Source organism: Oryx dammah, unplaced genomic scaffold (genome assembly GCF_014754425.2).
Source record: "Oryx dammah isolate SB20612 unplaced genomic scaffold, SCBI_Odam_1.1 HiC_scaffold_11050, whole genome shotgun sequence".
In the NCBI taxonomy this organism is placed as follows: Eukaryota; Metazoa; Chordata; class Mammalia; order Artiodactyla; family Bovidae; genus Oryx; species Oryx dammah.
Window position 1 is genome coordinate 11,292,525 of NW_024080444.1, and position 15,445 is coordinate 11,307,969.

Here is a 15,445-nt window from a genome sequence, read left to right on the forward strand (position 1 = left end):
AGAGGCTTTTAAATTTTATTGGCCTTGGAAGCATTTCTTCAAGGGGAATTAATCAGACAGAGCCATACATCTGAATCAGGTAAAAGCAGAGCTACTCCGAGTACAATGGAAAGCCAGTGAAGGATTTGGATCAGGAGAATGACATGACCTCATTTACATTTTTAAAAGAGGACTTAATTTTGGTGTAGACAATAGACTACTGTTGTAAAGGACAATGGGATGGGCAAGATTGGAAGCAGAACGATCAGTAAGGAATTTTTTTGCAGAGATGATGATAGTTTAGACCAGAGTAGTGGGGCCAGTGGAGATGAGAGGTAGTCTGTTGAAGGTTTTTTCCATTTATACATTTAAAACACTTATTGAACTTTTAAAATTTGTCCTTTAAATTATTAAAATCTTAACAGCTTTATTGGAGTATAATCAACATACAATAGAGGATTATGTGTGTGTATACATATATATTTAAGACACAGATGATTCAGTGGTACAGCTCAGTGGTTTTTAGTATATTCCACAGAACTGTGCAACCCATACCACTATCCAATTCTGGATCATTCTCATCACTCCAAAAAGGAACCCCATGCCCATTAGGTGAAACTCCCCAATTCTTCTTCCCTCTTCCTCCAGTTCCTGGTAACCACTAACCTTCTTTCTGTCTCTATAAACCTGCTTATTCTGGTTATTTCATATAAATAGAATCATACAATATGTGGTCTTTTGTGTCTAGCTTCTTTCACTGAGCATATTATTTTCAAGACTCCTCTGTGTTATAACGCATTACCAGTACTTCACTCCTTTTAATGACAAGCTGAGCACTGAAGAATTGATGTTTTTGAACTGTGATGTTGGAGAAGACTCTTGAGAGTCCCTTGGACTGCAAGGAGATCCAACCAGTCCATCTAAACGAGATCAGTCCTGGGTGTTCATTGGAAGGATTGATGTTGAAACTGAAACTCCAATACTTTGACCACCTGATGTGAAGAACTGACTCATTTGAAAAGACCCTGATGCTGGGAAAGATTGAGGGCAGGAGGAGAAGGGGACGACAGAGGATGAGATGGTTGGATGGCATCACCGACTCAATGGACATGAGCTTGGGTGGGCTCTGAGAGTTGATGAGGGACAGAGAGGCCTGGCGTGTTGCAGTTCATGGGGTTGCAAGGAGTCGGACACGACTGAGTGACTGAACTGAACTGATTATTCTATCAGTGCGTGTTCACACCACTTCTTTCTTATCCATTCAACAGCTGATAGACATTTGAGTTGTTTCCATTTATTGGCTATAATGCTGCTGTGAACATTCATTTACAAGTTTTTGTGTAGATATATATCTGAATCACTTGAGTGTACATGTAGGAGTGGAACTGCTTGGTTAAGTGGTAACTCTGTATTTAACTTGTCCAGAAACGGTCAAACTGGTTATCAAATATATGATTTTCAATTGCTCTCTCCCATCCTGTGATTGTCTTTTCAGTTTCTTGATAGAGTTCTTTGAAGCACAGATGTTTTAATTTAATTGTAAAGTACAAATTAATTTTAATGAAGGTTAGTTTTGTTTAAAACTTTCTCTTTTAATTGCTTGTTCTTTAGGTGTCATCTCTAAGAAATCATTGCCTAACCCAAGGTCACAAAGATTTACATCTATGTTTCCTTCTGAGAATTTCACAGCTTTAGTTCTTTTATTTACATCCTTAACCCAGTTTGAGTTAATTTTTGTAAATGGTGTGAGGTAAGATTTCATTCATTCATTTGCACATGGACATCCACTTATCTCCGAACAGCTTGTTGAAAACAGTATTCTTCTTCCATTGAATTGTCATAGCACCCTCACCAAAAATCAACTGACCTTAAATGCACGGGCTTAACTTGAAATCTCAGTTCTATTCCATTGACATAAATGTCTGTCTTATGTTTGTACCACAGATTGCTGATTATGTGGTAGCTTTACAGTAAGTTTTGAAATTGGGAAATGTGAATCTTCAAACTTGCTTTTCTTTTTTTATGACTTTACTTTTATTATTATTTGATGTGCGGCTATTCTTGCTCTCTTGCATTTCCATGTGAAGTTTAGGAAAAATTTCTCCATTTCCACACAAGAAAGCAGCTGGAATTTTGAGAGGGATTGCACTAAATCTGTAGGTCTATTGGGGAATACAGCCATCTTTATAATACTAAGTCTTCTAATCCAGCATGTTTTTCCATTTATTTAAGTATTCTATATTTTTAAAGAAGATTTGATGAGAATTGCTGACAGCTTGGAAATATAGTTTAACAAGTGTAAATAAATCTAGGAAAATTTCTAGTTTTGGGGCTTGAGTCACTAGGAATGGAGATACCTATTAAAAAGAAGAAAACTAAGAAAGAAGCAGATTTGAGAGCAGAAATCAAGAGCTATATTTGGAATATCTTTGGTTTGAAATGACTATTTGACTCCAAGTAAAGATGTTTAGTAGGCAGGTGGGCAACTGGTGGTTCAAAGTTTAGGGCAGAGATACACATTTGGGAGTCATTAATGCCTAAGTGTTACTTAAAGCCACAGTGCTGCATGGTGTCTCCTAAAGAGAGATAGAGAAGGGACAGTGTAAAAGGACTAAGACATGGGGCATTCCAACATTTATAGATCTTTGGGAGGAATACTAACAAAGTGAACTGGGAGAATGAGTATAAAGGCAAATTAAGCATCTCTTATTTTCAATATTCTGATGCTTTCACATCTGGAGTCTTGTCGACTCTAGAAGGACTGCCTCCTCAGGATTAGCCATTTCCTAGATACAGTATGAAAAGGCAAAATGACAGGATACTGAAAGAGGAGCTCCCCAGGTCAGTAGGTGCCCAATATGCTACTGGAGATCAGTGGAGAAATAACTCCAGAAAGAATGAAGGGATAGAGCCAAAGCAAAAACAATACCCAGCTGTGGATGTGACTGGTGATAGAAGCAAGGTCCAATGCTGTAAAGAGCAATATTGCATAGGAACCTGGAATGTCAGGTCCATGAATCAAGGCAAATTGGAAGTGGTCAAACAAGAGATGGCAAGGGTGAACATCGACATTCTAGGAATCAGCGAACTAAAATGGACTGGAATGGGTGAATTTAACTAAGATGACTATTATATCTACTACTGTGGGCAGGAATCCCTCAGAAGAAATGGAGTAGCCATCATGGTCAACAAAAGAGTCCAAAATGCAGTACTTGGATGCAATCTCAAAAACGACAGAATGATCTCTGTTCGTCTCCAAGGCAAACCACTCAATATCACAGTAATCCAAGTCTATGCCCCGATCAGTAATGCTGAAGAAGCTGAAGTTGAAGAGTTCTATGAAGACCAACAAGACCTTTTAGAACTAACACCCCCAAAAGATATCCTTTTCATTATAGGGGATTGGAATGCAAAAGTAGGAAGTCAAGAAACACCTGGAGTAACAGACAAATTTGGCCTTGGAATGCGGAATGAAGCAGGGCAAAGACTAATAGAGTTTTGCCAAGAAAATGCACTGGTCATAGCAAACACCCTCTTCCAACAACACAAGAGAAGACTCTACACGTGGACATCACCAGATGGTCAACACTGAAATCAGATTGATTATATTCTTTGCAGTCAAAGATGGAGAAGCTCTATGCAGTCAACAAAAACAAGACCAGGAGCTGACTGTGGCTCAGATCATGAACTCCTCATTGCTAAATTCAGACTTAAATTGAAGAAAGTAGGGAAAACCACTAGACCATTCAGGTATGACCTAAATCAAATCCCTTATGATTATACAGTGGAAGTGAGAAATAGATTTAAGGGCCTAGATCTGATAGATACAGTGTCTGATGAATTATGCACGGAGGTTCATGACATTGTACAGGAGACAGGGATCAAGACCATCCCCATAGAAAAGAAATGTAAAAAAGCAAAATGGCTGTCTGGGGAGGCCTTACAAATAGCTGTGAAAAGGAGAGAAGCAAAAAGCAAAGGAGAAAACGAGAGATATAAGCATCTGAATGCAGAGTTCCAAAGAATAGCCACAGGAGATAAGAAAGCCTTCCTCAGTGATCAATGCAAAGAAATAGAGGAAAAGAACAGAATGGGAAAGACTAGAGATCTCTTCAAGAAAATTAGAGATATCAAGGGAACATTTCATACAAAGATGGTCTCGATAAAGGACAGAAATGGTATGGACCTAACAGAAGCAGAAGATGTTAAGAAGAGGTGGCAAGAATACATAGAAGAACTGTACAAAAAAGATCTTCACGACCAAGATAATCACAATGGTGTGATCACTCACCTAAAGCCAGACATCCTGGAATGTGAAGTCAAGTGGGCCTTAGAAAGCATTACTACGAACAAAGCTAGTGGAGGTGATGGAATTCCAGTTGAGCTGTTTCAAATCCTGAAAGATGATGCTGTGAAAGTGCTGCACTCAATATGCCAGCAAGTTTGGAAAACTCAGCAGTGGCCACAGGACTGGAAAAGGTCCGTTTCATTCCAATTCCAAAGAAAGGCAATGCCAAAGAATGCTCAACTATCGCACAATTGCACTCATCTCACATGCTAGTAAAGTAATGCTCAAAATTCTCCAAGCAAGGCTTCAACAATACGTGAACTGTGAACTTCCTTCCAGATGTTCAAGCTGGTTTTAGAAAAGGCAGAGGAACCAGAGATCACATTGCCAACATCCGCTGGATCATGGAAAAAGCAAGAGAGTTCCAGAAAAACATCTAAATTTGCTTTATTGACTATGCCAAAGCCTTTGACTGTGTGGATCACAATAAACTGTGGAAAATTCTGAAAGAGATAGGAATACCAGACCACCTGACCTGCCTCTTGAGAAACCTATATGCAGGTCAGGAAGCAACAGTTAGAACTGGACGTGGAACAACGGACTGGTTCCAAATAGGAAAAGGAGTATGTCAAGGCTGTATATTGTCACTCTGCTTATTTAACTTCTATGCAGAGTACATCATGAGAAACACTGGGCTGGAAGAAGCAGAAGCTGGAATCAAGATTGCCAGGAGAAATATCAATAACCTCAGACATGCAGATGACACCACCCTTATGGCAGAAAGTGAAGAGGAACTAAAAAGCCTCTTGATGAAAGTGAAAGACGAGACTGAAAAAGTTGGCTTAAAACTCAACATTCAGAAAACGAAGATCATGGCATCTGGTCCCATCATTTCATGGGAAATAGATGGGGAAACAGTGGAAACAGTGTCAGACTTTATTTTTGGGGGCTCCAAAATCACTGCAGATGGTGACTGCAGCCATGAAATTAAAAGACGCTTACTCCTTGGAAGAAAAGTTATGACCAACCTAGACAGCATGTTGAAAAGCAGAGACATTACTTTGCCAACAAAGGTCCATCTAGTCAAGGCTATGGTTTTTCCAGTGGTCATGTGTGGTTGTGAGAGTTGGACTGTGAAGAAAGCTGAGTTCCGAAGAATTGATGCTTTTGAACTGTGGTGTTGGAGTAGACTCTTTCATGCTAAAGCTGAAATTCCAGTACTTTGGCCACCTCATGCGAAGAGTTGACTCATTGGAAAAGACTCTGATGCTGGGAGGGATTGGGGGCAGGAAGAGAAGGGGACAGCAGAGGATGAGATGGCTGGATGGCATCACTGACTCGATGGACGTGAGTCTGAGTGAACTCCGGGAGTTGGTGATGGACAGCGAGGCCTGGCATGCTGTGATTTATGGGGTCGCAAAGAGTCGGACACGACTGAGCAACTGAACTGAACCGAGAGACAGTAAGAAACTTATCTATTTCATATGCAAATCTACCTATCCAGAGCCCTACCTCCAATCACCTCCTTTTGGGGCTTTCACACTCTGGGCCATTTTATATATATCTGCTCTAATCACCCTAGGGCCAAATAACAGATTATTCAAACTAGCCCAATTCCTTCCTATGGAAACCACAGTGAGGGCTCCTGCCCACTTTGCCCCCTCTCCTTCTACCTCATGTGCAACACTAGTATTTTCCTGTATGGCCCTCTGTGGTGTGGCATGCCCCTTTCTCTTGGGATCTGTGACTATAACAAACTATTTTTTCAATTACAGTCACCTCCTTCTCTGTTGGCTTCACCACTAGTAAATAATAATAAAATAACAGATAAAATAATGAACAAAAATTAAAAAAATAATAATAAAACCTAGAGTTTAAAACATAGAAGGAGGGAGTCATCAGTTGAGCCAAATGCTCTTAGGCGCTGGATTTAGAAGTATAAAGGTCATTGATGACCCTGGTAAGCACAGTATAAATAGACTTCATACAGATAAAAACAGGACGTAAGGAAGTGGAGACAACAGAATACGGGCAACTTTTTAGAGAACAGTGCTATAAAAAGGGGAAGAGATATGAGGCAGTAGCTAGAAGGGAATGCAAGGTCCACAGGGGCCTGTATACTTGTTTTTAATTTCGGGAAGGCGATATTACAGCAGGTAACAACTGGGTATGGTAGTCATACCATACCCATATAGTCATACTATAAAGAAAGCTGAGCACTGAAGAATTGGTGCTTTTGAACTGTGGTATTGGAGAAGACTCTTGAGAGTCCCTTGGACTGCAAGAAGATCCAACCAGGCCATCCTAAAGAAAATCAGTCCTGAATATTCATTGGAAGGACTGATGCTGAAGGTCTAATACTTTGACCACCTGATATGAAGAACTGATTCATTGGAAAAGACCCTGATACTGGGAAAGATTGAAGGCTGGAGGAGAAGGGGATGACAGAGGATGAGATGGCTGGATGGCATCACTGACTCGATGGACATGAGTTTGAATAAACTCCGGGAGGTGGTGATGGACAGGGAGGCGGTGATGGACAGGGAGGCCTGGCATGCTGTAGTCCATGGGATCGCAAAGAGTCGGACATAACTAAGCGACTGAACTGAACAACTGGGAACAAAATCTAGTGCTTTCCAGCAAGAAATGCTCAAGACACACCTTTGCTGGACTTGAAAACTCTCTTCCTTATTGAAAATGCAAATACATCCAGGAAAGATATCATTTTAAGCTGCATCTGTAGCTTAGCACTTTCTGGGCATTGTTGTTTCTAGAATACAAAAGGATAGCATGTAGCATATAGTTCTGGCAACAGAAAGGACTCTGGATTCACCCAATACTGGTTCTAACTTCCCCTTCTTCCCTCCCCATCCAAGGGGACTTTCCTTGCACACTGCCTCCTTGAGCCAACTAAGAGAGAGTCACTGTCATAAAGGTACTTTCCAACCAGAAGTCTTCTTTCATCTAAGGATAATGTGCTCCATGCAGTGATTAAGAGTTCAGGTTCTAATGTCAGGAACATTCTGAGTTCAAATTCTGAGTCTACAAATTATTAGCCTTTTCCCTGGTGGCTCAGATGGTAAAGAATCTGCCTGCAATGCAGGAGACGCAGGATCAATCCCTGGGTTGGGAAGATCCCCTGGAGAAGGGAATGACTACCCACTTCATTATTCTTGCCTGGAGAATTCCATGGACAGAGGAACATGGCAGGCTACAGTCCATGGGATCACAAAGAGTCGGACATGACTGAGTGACTAACACTTTCACTTTCAAGACCTTAGACAGTTTATAAAAACTTCTGTATCCCATTTCCATAAAGAGTCAATAATAATAACTCTTACTTCAAGCCAGAATCCTGGGGGGTCATCTTAAACCTACTCATCTCTCATCTTACACATTCAGTCCATCCCTCAGTCCTATTAATTCTACTTCCTGTATACTTCCTGGATGATGCCTCTTCTTCCCACAGCCCTACTATCACCTTAATTCAGCTTCACATCATTTCTCCTTACACCATGGCATAGTCTCCTCATGCCATTTTTACCTTCTAGTCTTGCTTCCTTCTGTTCCATCCTTCTCTAATGGTCACAAATCTTGGAGTCATCCTTGACTCCTATGTTCTCTCACATTCATCTGATTCATGAACAAATCCTATAAGCCATTATTTAAAATATATCCAGAATCTGACCACATCTCACTGCTTCTATTAATATATCAGTCTCAGCCATCACTCTCTCTCATGGTGATTCTAACTTTGGCTTCCTACAGGTGATTCTCAACACAGGAACCAGAGTGAGTCTTTAAAAATATAAGTTGAATCATGTCTGCTCAAAACATTTTGGTGGCTCAATATTTCAATGAGAATAAAATCATAAGTCCCTCCAATAACCCATATAAGAGAAGCCTCTGTGTTAAGCCCCTCCTGTTGTGCTTTAGAAAACCCTATTGTGGCCATGCCCCTTCTGCAGTGTGGGGTGTTTGCTGGGCTGAGAGGTATTATCTGGAGCCCTCAACCTTACCCCACAACCCATTACAATCTGTGTCTTTGGGATGCTAGACTTCCCTGCCCAAATGGCCCTGAGCCCACTTCCAGCCTGTACAATGCCTTCCTCAGGTCCACCCCTTCAAGAGTGGATCTTGCTGCCAGTGTGCCTATCCCCACCCTTGGATGTTTTCTTTGCTCTTTCTAGTGAGACTGCCTTATATAAAATTGCAACAGCACCACCTCCCCCCTCCCCAGCATTTCCAATTTTCCTTGTCTGTCTCTCTTTCCCAAAACTTTTACCATCGAATTTACCATATAATGTACCTGTTTTATTATACTATTAATATTACCTGTCTTCCATTATAATATAATCACTCAAAGGGCAGGGATCTTTGTCTGTTTGCTTACTACTATGCCTTCAACCCTAGAGCACAGTCTGGCAATAAGGAGGCACTCAGTTAATATTTATTGGATGAACCATCCCTTTACCTAGCAGGCAGAACAATCTCTTGAAAACTGAATAATCAAACCTAAACCATGTCACTCCTGCTTAAAAGACTTCAGCAGCTCCCACTCTTTACAAGGTGATGTCTTCCAGGCCAAAGAGGAGCTCTTTGTACAGTCATCCCCTGGTATCTTGCAGGGTATTGGTTCCAGGATTGTCTGCAGATACCAAAATCCAGGGATACTCAAGTCCACTATGTAAAGTGGCATAGCATAGCTGGCCATATATATAGGGTTGTAGAGCCCTTTGGATGCAAAAGGTGGATTGCACTTGATTTGGTCCTTATAACTGTGTGCTGAACAGACAAGTGAATGAGTGTTTGTATGCATGGCAATTTAGCATCATACTCAGGAATCTCAGTCTACAGACTCTCAGTTGACACAATTCTATCAGAGAAACAGAAACTATAGAGTGTTTGTATGCATGACAATTTAGCATCATACTCAGGAATCTTAGTCACAGACTCCCAATTGACACAATTCTATCAGAGAAACAGAAACTATATAGTGGCTGTTTATTTGGGGTACACACAAGAACTTTTTATCAAATAGAGCCACTCACAATAGAATGGGCCACGCATGCATGAGGAGGCCTCATTCCTGGAATTCTTTAAGCACAGGGTACATGCTGAAACAAAAGTTTCCACAAAAGGTAGAAAGTTATCCCTTTTTAACAGTAAGATTATTGACAAGATTATCTCCCAGAAGAATGTTTCCACAGGAATCTCAAGTCCCTCACCAACCTCCCTCAAAACACGGCAATCTGGATAAGACTTCTGCCTCCTGGGCTCCTTATGAGAACCACATTTTCTGAAAAAATGGATTCTTAAAGCATTTAATGTTAGGGAAGTATGAATTCTTTCATACTCAGGCAGGCAGGGCCTGGAAGAACTTATTTGGAGAAGTTATAGAGTGCATTGCTAAATCAATTAACTTGATGCATCATTTACAGAGCAGCGATGGGTAAGGTACTTCTTCAGCCAAATGAGCATTGTGATGACTCTTTTCCACAATGCAATGAACATGTTCAAACAACCACAGCCTTCTCTAGCTTTCTCTTTTAAAACTCACCTTTGTTTTGGATATAAATATTTTCCTATGCCTGGCCTATGCCTGGTCAGTTGTTCATTTTCATCTTAATTATATATTCCTTATGGACATATTTGGTTTTGCTAGTCTTTCCATCAAGCAGAGGAAGATTACAGCTATCCTTGTATCAGGCAGGGTAGCCTCTAATAAATACTTAAGAATGTGAGTGGAAAAAATAGTTTTTAATCAAGTTATTAGTTTAGCTGAATTTCTTAATTTCTGGATAATTCTTAATGAAGTTATGAGTAGTTCTTGATAATTCTGCCTATGAGTATGTTGTAGTAGTTGAGGGCAAGGCAAGTAGTTGAGGGAAGTATGAACTCTTTCATACTCAGTCAGGCAGGGCCTGAAAGAGTGACCTAAAATGGAACAGAATGGCATAGGATAAGCTTTGAGAAATTTTCTCATGGCTCCAGGAGGAGTCAAGAAGGGCCCTCTTGGTCAGGAGATGATCAAGCTTGAGAGTGAGAAGAAGTGAAAGCTACCATTTTTAGATTTGTGAAAGGTGCTGCTCAAATTGCTGTCCTCTTTCTGTTGGTACCCAGGCCACTAGAGAAGCTGTTGCTCTTGGTGGCATGGTGAAAGGTTTTAGGAGACAGGAGACCCAGTCTTTGTTTCTGCTGCCTTAGGAACTTATTCTCCACTTTCTACAAAAGAAGGGTGAACTAGGTGATTTCCACAGTCCCTTCTATGTGCCATCTATGCAGCTAACAAGAAATCTCAACTATTTTGTTTCACCATGTTAGGTAATCTTCAAGTGTGCAACATACCAAGATTTTTGATGAACCATGAAAATAATATTTTTAGGTATTAATGTGTGATTCCATTTCTAACTACCAAAAGTACCATTGGCATATCAGTAACATTTGATTACTAGTGTCCAAGATAAAGTTATAATAAGTAAGACTGGCCTTATTCCAGCTAAAGTCTTTCACTCCTCTCCTCTAAAAGGCATTTTAAAAAGAGACTTAAGATGATATCATAGAGATAATTAATACATTTTAACTTATAAACGTGTATTTATATGAATGTGTGTGAGGGTTCAGTCGTGTCTGAGTCTTTCCAACCCCATAGACTGTAGTTCACCAGGTTCCTCTGTCTATGAGATTATCCCAGCAAGAATATTGGAGTGAGTTGCCATTTCCTCCTCCAGGGGCTCTTCCCAACTAAGGGACCTAACTCACGCCTCCTGTGGCTCCTGAACTGGCAGGTAGATTCTTTACCACTGTGTCACACGGGAAGCCCATATGAAGGTGTTCAGTTCAGTTCAGTTCAGCCGCTCAGTCGTGTCCGACTCTTGGCGACCCCATGAATCGCAGCACACCAGGCCTCCCTGTCCATCACCATCTCCCGGAGTTCACTCAGGCTAACATCCATTGAGTTGGTGATGCCATCCGGCCATCTCATCCTCTGTCATCCCCTTTTCCTCCTGCCCCCAATCCCTCCCAGTATCAGAGTCTTTTCCAATGAGTTAACTCTTCGCATGAGGTGGCCAAAGTATTGGAGTTTCAGCTTTAGCATCATTCTTTCCAAAGAACACCCAGGACTGATTTCCTTTAGAATGGACTGGTTGGATCTCCTTGCAGTCCAAGGGACCCTCAAGAGTCTTCTCCAACACCATAGTTCAAAAGCATCAATTCTTCGGCATTCAGCTTTCTTCACAGTCCAACTCTCACATCCATACATGACTACTAGAAAAACCATAGCCTTGACTAGATGGACCTTTGTTGACAAAGTAATGTCTCTGCTTTTGAATATACTATCTAGGTTGCTCATAACTTTCCTTCCAAGAAGTAAGCGTCTTTTAATTTCATGGCTGCAATCACCATCTGCAGTGATTTTGGAGTCCCAAAAAATAAAGTCTGACACTGTTTCCACTGTTTCCCCATCTATTTGCCATGAAGTGATGGGACCAGATGCCATGATCTTAGTTTTTTGAATGTTGAGCTTTAAGCCAACTTTTTCACTCTCCTCTTTTACGTTCATCATATGAGTGTGTACATAGACATAAAGTTGAACTTTTGATCTGAGACCCAGGTAGACTATCTGTAGACTTAAGACACAATTCTAATGAATTTAACTTAGCAGTTCAAATTTAACTTAATTCAAATTGAATCTCAACTTTTTAATCAATAAATACTAAGCTCCCATTTTTTGCAAGTTTTTGTATTAGACTGTGAGAATCAATAGAAGGATTCACCTAAGAAAGCATCCCTACCTTTAAAGACATTATAACACAGTCAGAAGGTTAAAACTTGTACACATTAAAAATAATAATAAGTGGCATAAAATATTTTGCATGAAGATAAAAAAACTCTGGAAACTGACTGGTAGTGATGGGATTTGAAGCACTGATAGGAATTGGAGAGCTGAACAACTCTTAAGGGCACTGCAGACGGCCCAGGAGCAAACATGTAGGGCATGTTGGGGAAGACAATGAAGAGCATAACCTGGCTGGAAATACAATTTGAGAATGTTAAGAGCTTAATACCAGGTAGAGCTGCCAGGAAAGACAGTAACAGTCATTCAAACACTGAGTGACAATAAAAAAGAAGTTTAGAAAGATTAAATCTGAGGTTTTTTTCCCCTTTAGTATATAATAGTGGGAAAGTGGAATTAGAGGTCAGCTACTTGATTGGGGGGTTCACAGCATTCATCCAGAAGTTTGGTAAAGCCCCAGATTTAGGGTCAAAAAAAAAGGAAGAAAGGGAGAAGAAGGAGAAATTTATTATAAGACAACTGATGGGAAAATTGACAAAACAATTGACAAGTGATCAGCCACATGGGAAAGAAAGAGAAGCAACAAGTTGATTGTGGTTTTTGAGGCCAGACTGTCAAGACAATATTGATGTTATTTGGGGTGGGGGACAAATATAAGACCAAAAACTGATTTTTCAAGGGAAGATGATGGGTTGAGTTTGAGTCAAGAAGTAATGCAAGGCAGTCAAGAAAACTGTAGGTCTAAAGTTTGGGACACTATTTGGGACTAGAGATAAAAAAGTTAATTCTAATAAAAATGTGAGATGATACTAGGAAATAAATTAACTCTCTGAGAGGGAGAGTATAAAAAAAGAGATTAGAAAGAAAAAGTCTGAACTCTGAGGAATGCTCCAAAATTTGGAGACCAGAGAAGAAGGCAGAGAAGAAATGATCTAAGAGTGAGAAGCTTCATTATCACAATATCTCAGAGCCATAGGAGGAAAATCCCAAGAAGCAGAAGGGGCTGACAATAGAGAGATCAGGAGAGTAAGAACTGGGAATCAGTCCCAGGGGTATTCGAAAAGGCTGGAGAGCACTGAGGTGACTGGGGCTGGATAAACTTTCAGATTCCTCCATCTATCCTAGAATTTTGTGAGTTGATTGGAAAATTAGGGGAACACAGCCTGAGGAAGCCCCACTGCAGAAGACCCAGGATGGGATATGAGGAGGCCAGGATGCAGTTGCCTCATTACAGGGTAACCCAAGTATGACACAGTTAATGCTGGCGGCATATTTGGATGTTGCCATGTGGAATAAAAATGACACACAACAACCTAAGGATCACTGTCCAATGCATCTTAAAGCAAGTCAATCTGAAGTATGACTCCTAATACTGTCCCTGAGGAATCTGCTTCACTTCCATCGGCCCCATTGCCTGCTATATATTATGCAAACATCCCATATCTGATGATTTACCTGCCATTTCATCAAACTAATTCAACAACTGAACAAGTACTCAGTGAGAACCTAAGCATATACATATGCATATACACTATGATGGGCACTCGGGATTCAGAGGACCTAAAAGTTGTGTCTTAGCCTACAAGGAGCTGAAGTTTAATGGAAAGGTTCACAGACAGAAGAAATCTGAAAAGACACCTTGAACAGAAAGCAAGGAAGATATGTTGATAGTGAGAGTTCAGGTAATGAAGGCAAATAGACCAGTTCTGAGTGGCAACAGATACAGTTCATCTATTCATAAACTCTTAGACTTCAAAGGGAGCTTAAAGAACATCCAGGTCAACTGGCATTTAACTCCTGCTACAACTGTCTGAGGGCTTCCCAGGTGGTGTTAGTGGTAAAGAACCTGCCTGCCAATCCGGGAGATGTAAGAGCTGCAGGTTTGATCCCTGGTTCGGGAAGTTCTCCTGGAGGAGGGCATAGCAACCTACTCCAGTGTTCTTGCCTGGAGAATCCCATGCATAAGGAAGCCTGGCAGGCTACAGTCCATGGGGTCACAAAGAGTTGGACATGACTGAAATGACCTACCACACATGCGCAACTATCTGATTACTGCTCACAGTGAATATTCTTACTGTGCATTTTATCAATGTATGTCATTCATTTCCTTCCACAGAACCACAGAATTTCAGGGTTAGAAGACCTTATCTGTAGGTTATTTCATTCAAGTTTCACCTCCTCACTTCAACCATTTCTCACGAGTTCCTTATCATCTCTATTCTATTATGTACACATGGGTAGTGACCAATAGTGGTTTTCCTTCATTTTGCTAAACTTTTCTTTTATCATTTTATGTAGAATAGAAGCCCTTTAGTAGGCCCAAGTCACACTTTTGTTAAATAATGGTTGTCTATATGCTAACGCACATGGTTGGTTTTTTTGCCGTGTCCCTCGGCATGTGGGCTCTTACTTCCCTGACCAGGAATCAAACCTGTAACCCCTGCATTGGAACCTAGGAGTCTTAACTAGTGGACCACAGGGAAGTCCTGGTTTGTTTGTTTGTTTTAAACAATTGATTTTTAGTACATATCTTGTAAACACAGGCTACTGTGGAATGTTGACTGCCTGCCAAAGGGTTAATCACAAACAGATGTTGAATGTAAAACACCAAATTTTTAAGTTCCATTAACTTTCCAAAATTCTAAGTGGAGTGACAATTTCAGGAATAGTTAATTTCTTCTGTTCACATTTATTTTGTGCAGAAAAAAAAACCAACTCACCTTTTAAAACTGCTCAGCAAGAATGATAAGCATAGGACCAGCAAGAGAAATCCTACTGTTTTGAGGACAGGCGGAAATTAGCTTGCTTATGCCCCTGAACACAATTTCTGAGGCAGTTTCTCACATCTCCAGTGCTCTGGAGAGAAAATGTGCCTGCACTTACCCGACTGTGGCAGCCTCATCATGGTCCACAACACCAACTCACAAAACGAGACAATCACAGCCCACTTGATACTCCCATCAGGCCTTGGTGAGGCTCCTCAGGCAAAGACTCAAAAGAAAATAAAACAACAAACAGTTGCTCGTTGTCAGTCCTCACAGAAGCCAACAAAACAAACAGCCAAAATGAAAATAAAACCTAGGTTGCTAGCGAGACCACTGGGTTCTTTCTAGCTGGCAGAGGGACATACGATGACGGCTGACAAAAAAATATGGATATAAGGTACATTAAGCAAGAGGAGAAAAGAAATCATCCCCATCCAGCTCAGGCTTTCTCTTAACATGAGGACAATTCAAACCAAAACTGATTCTAAGGAACTGATTATAGCCCAGCCTACTGGGAAGCTTTGGTTTCACTTTCAGCGTTGCACATTCTAGCTACGCACCAAGAAGTTTGCATAGATATTATTTGTTTTCTTAGGCTCCTGTAACAAATCACCA

At 40.7% G+C, this 15,445-nt stretch overlaps 1 protein-coding gene across 1 annotated transcript in view; it reads right to left on the reverse strand.

Moving 5' to 3' along the window:
• LOC120860224 (programmed cell death 1 ligand 2-like) overlaps window positions 1–15,310 on the reverse strand; it is a 67,606-nt gene extending 52,296 nt beyond the window's left edge. The window contains exon 1 of the mRNA XM_040236006.1: window positions 14,949–15,310. Coding sequence (XP_040091940.1) covers window positions 14,949–14,970 — 22 coding nt within the window. The 5' untranslated portion in view covers window positions 14,971–15,310. The remainder of the gene's footprint in view (window positions 1–14,948) is intronic.
• Window positions 15,311–15,445: the final 135 nt, after the last annotated feature.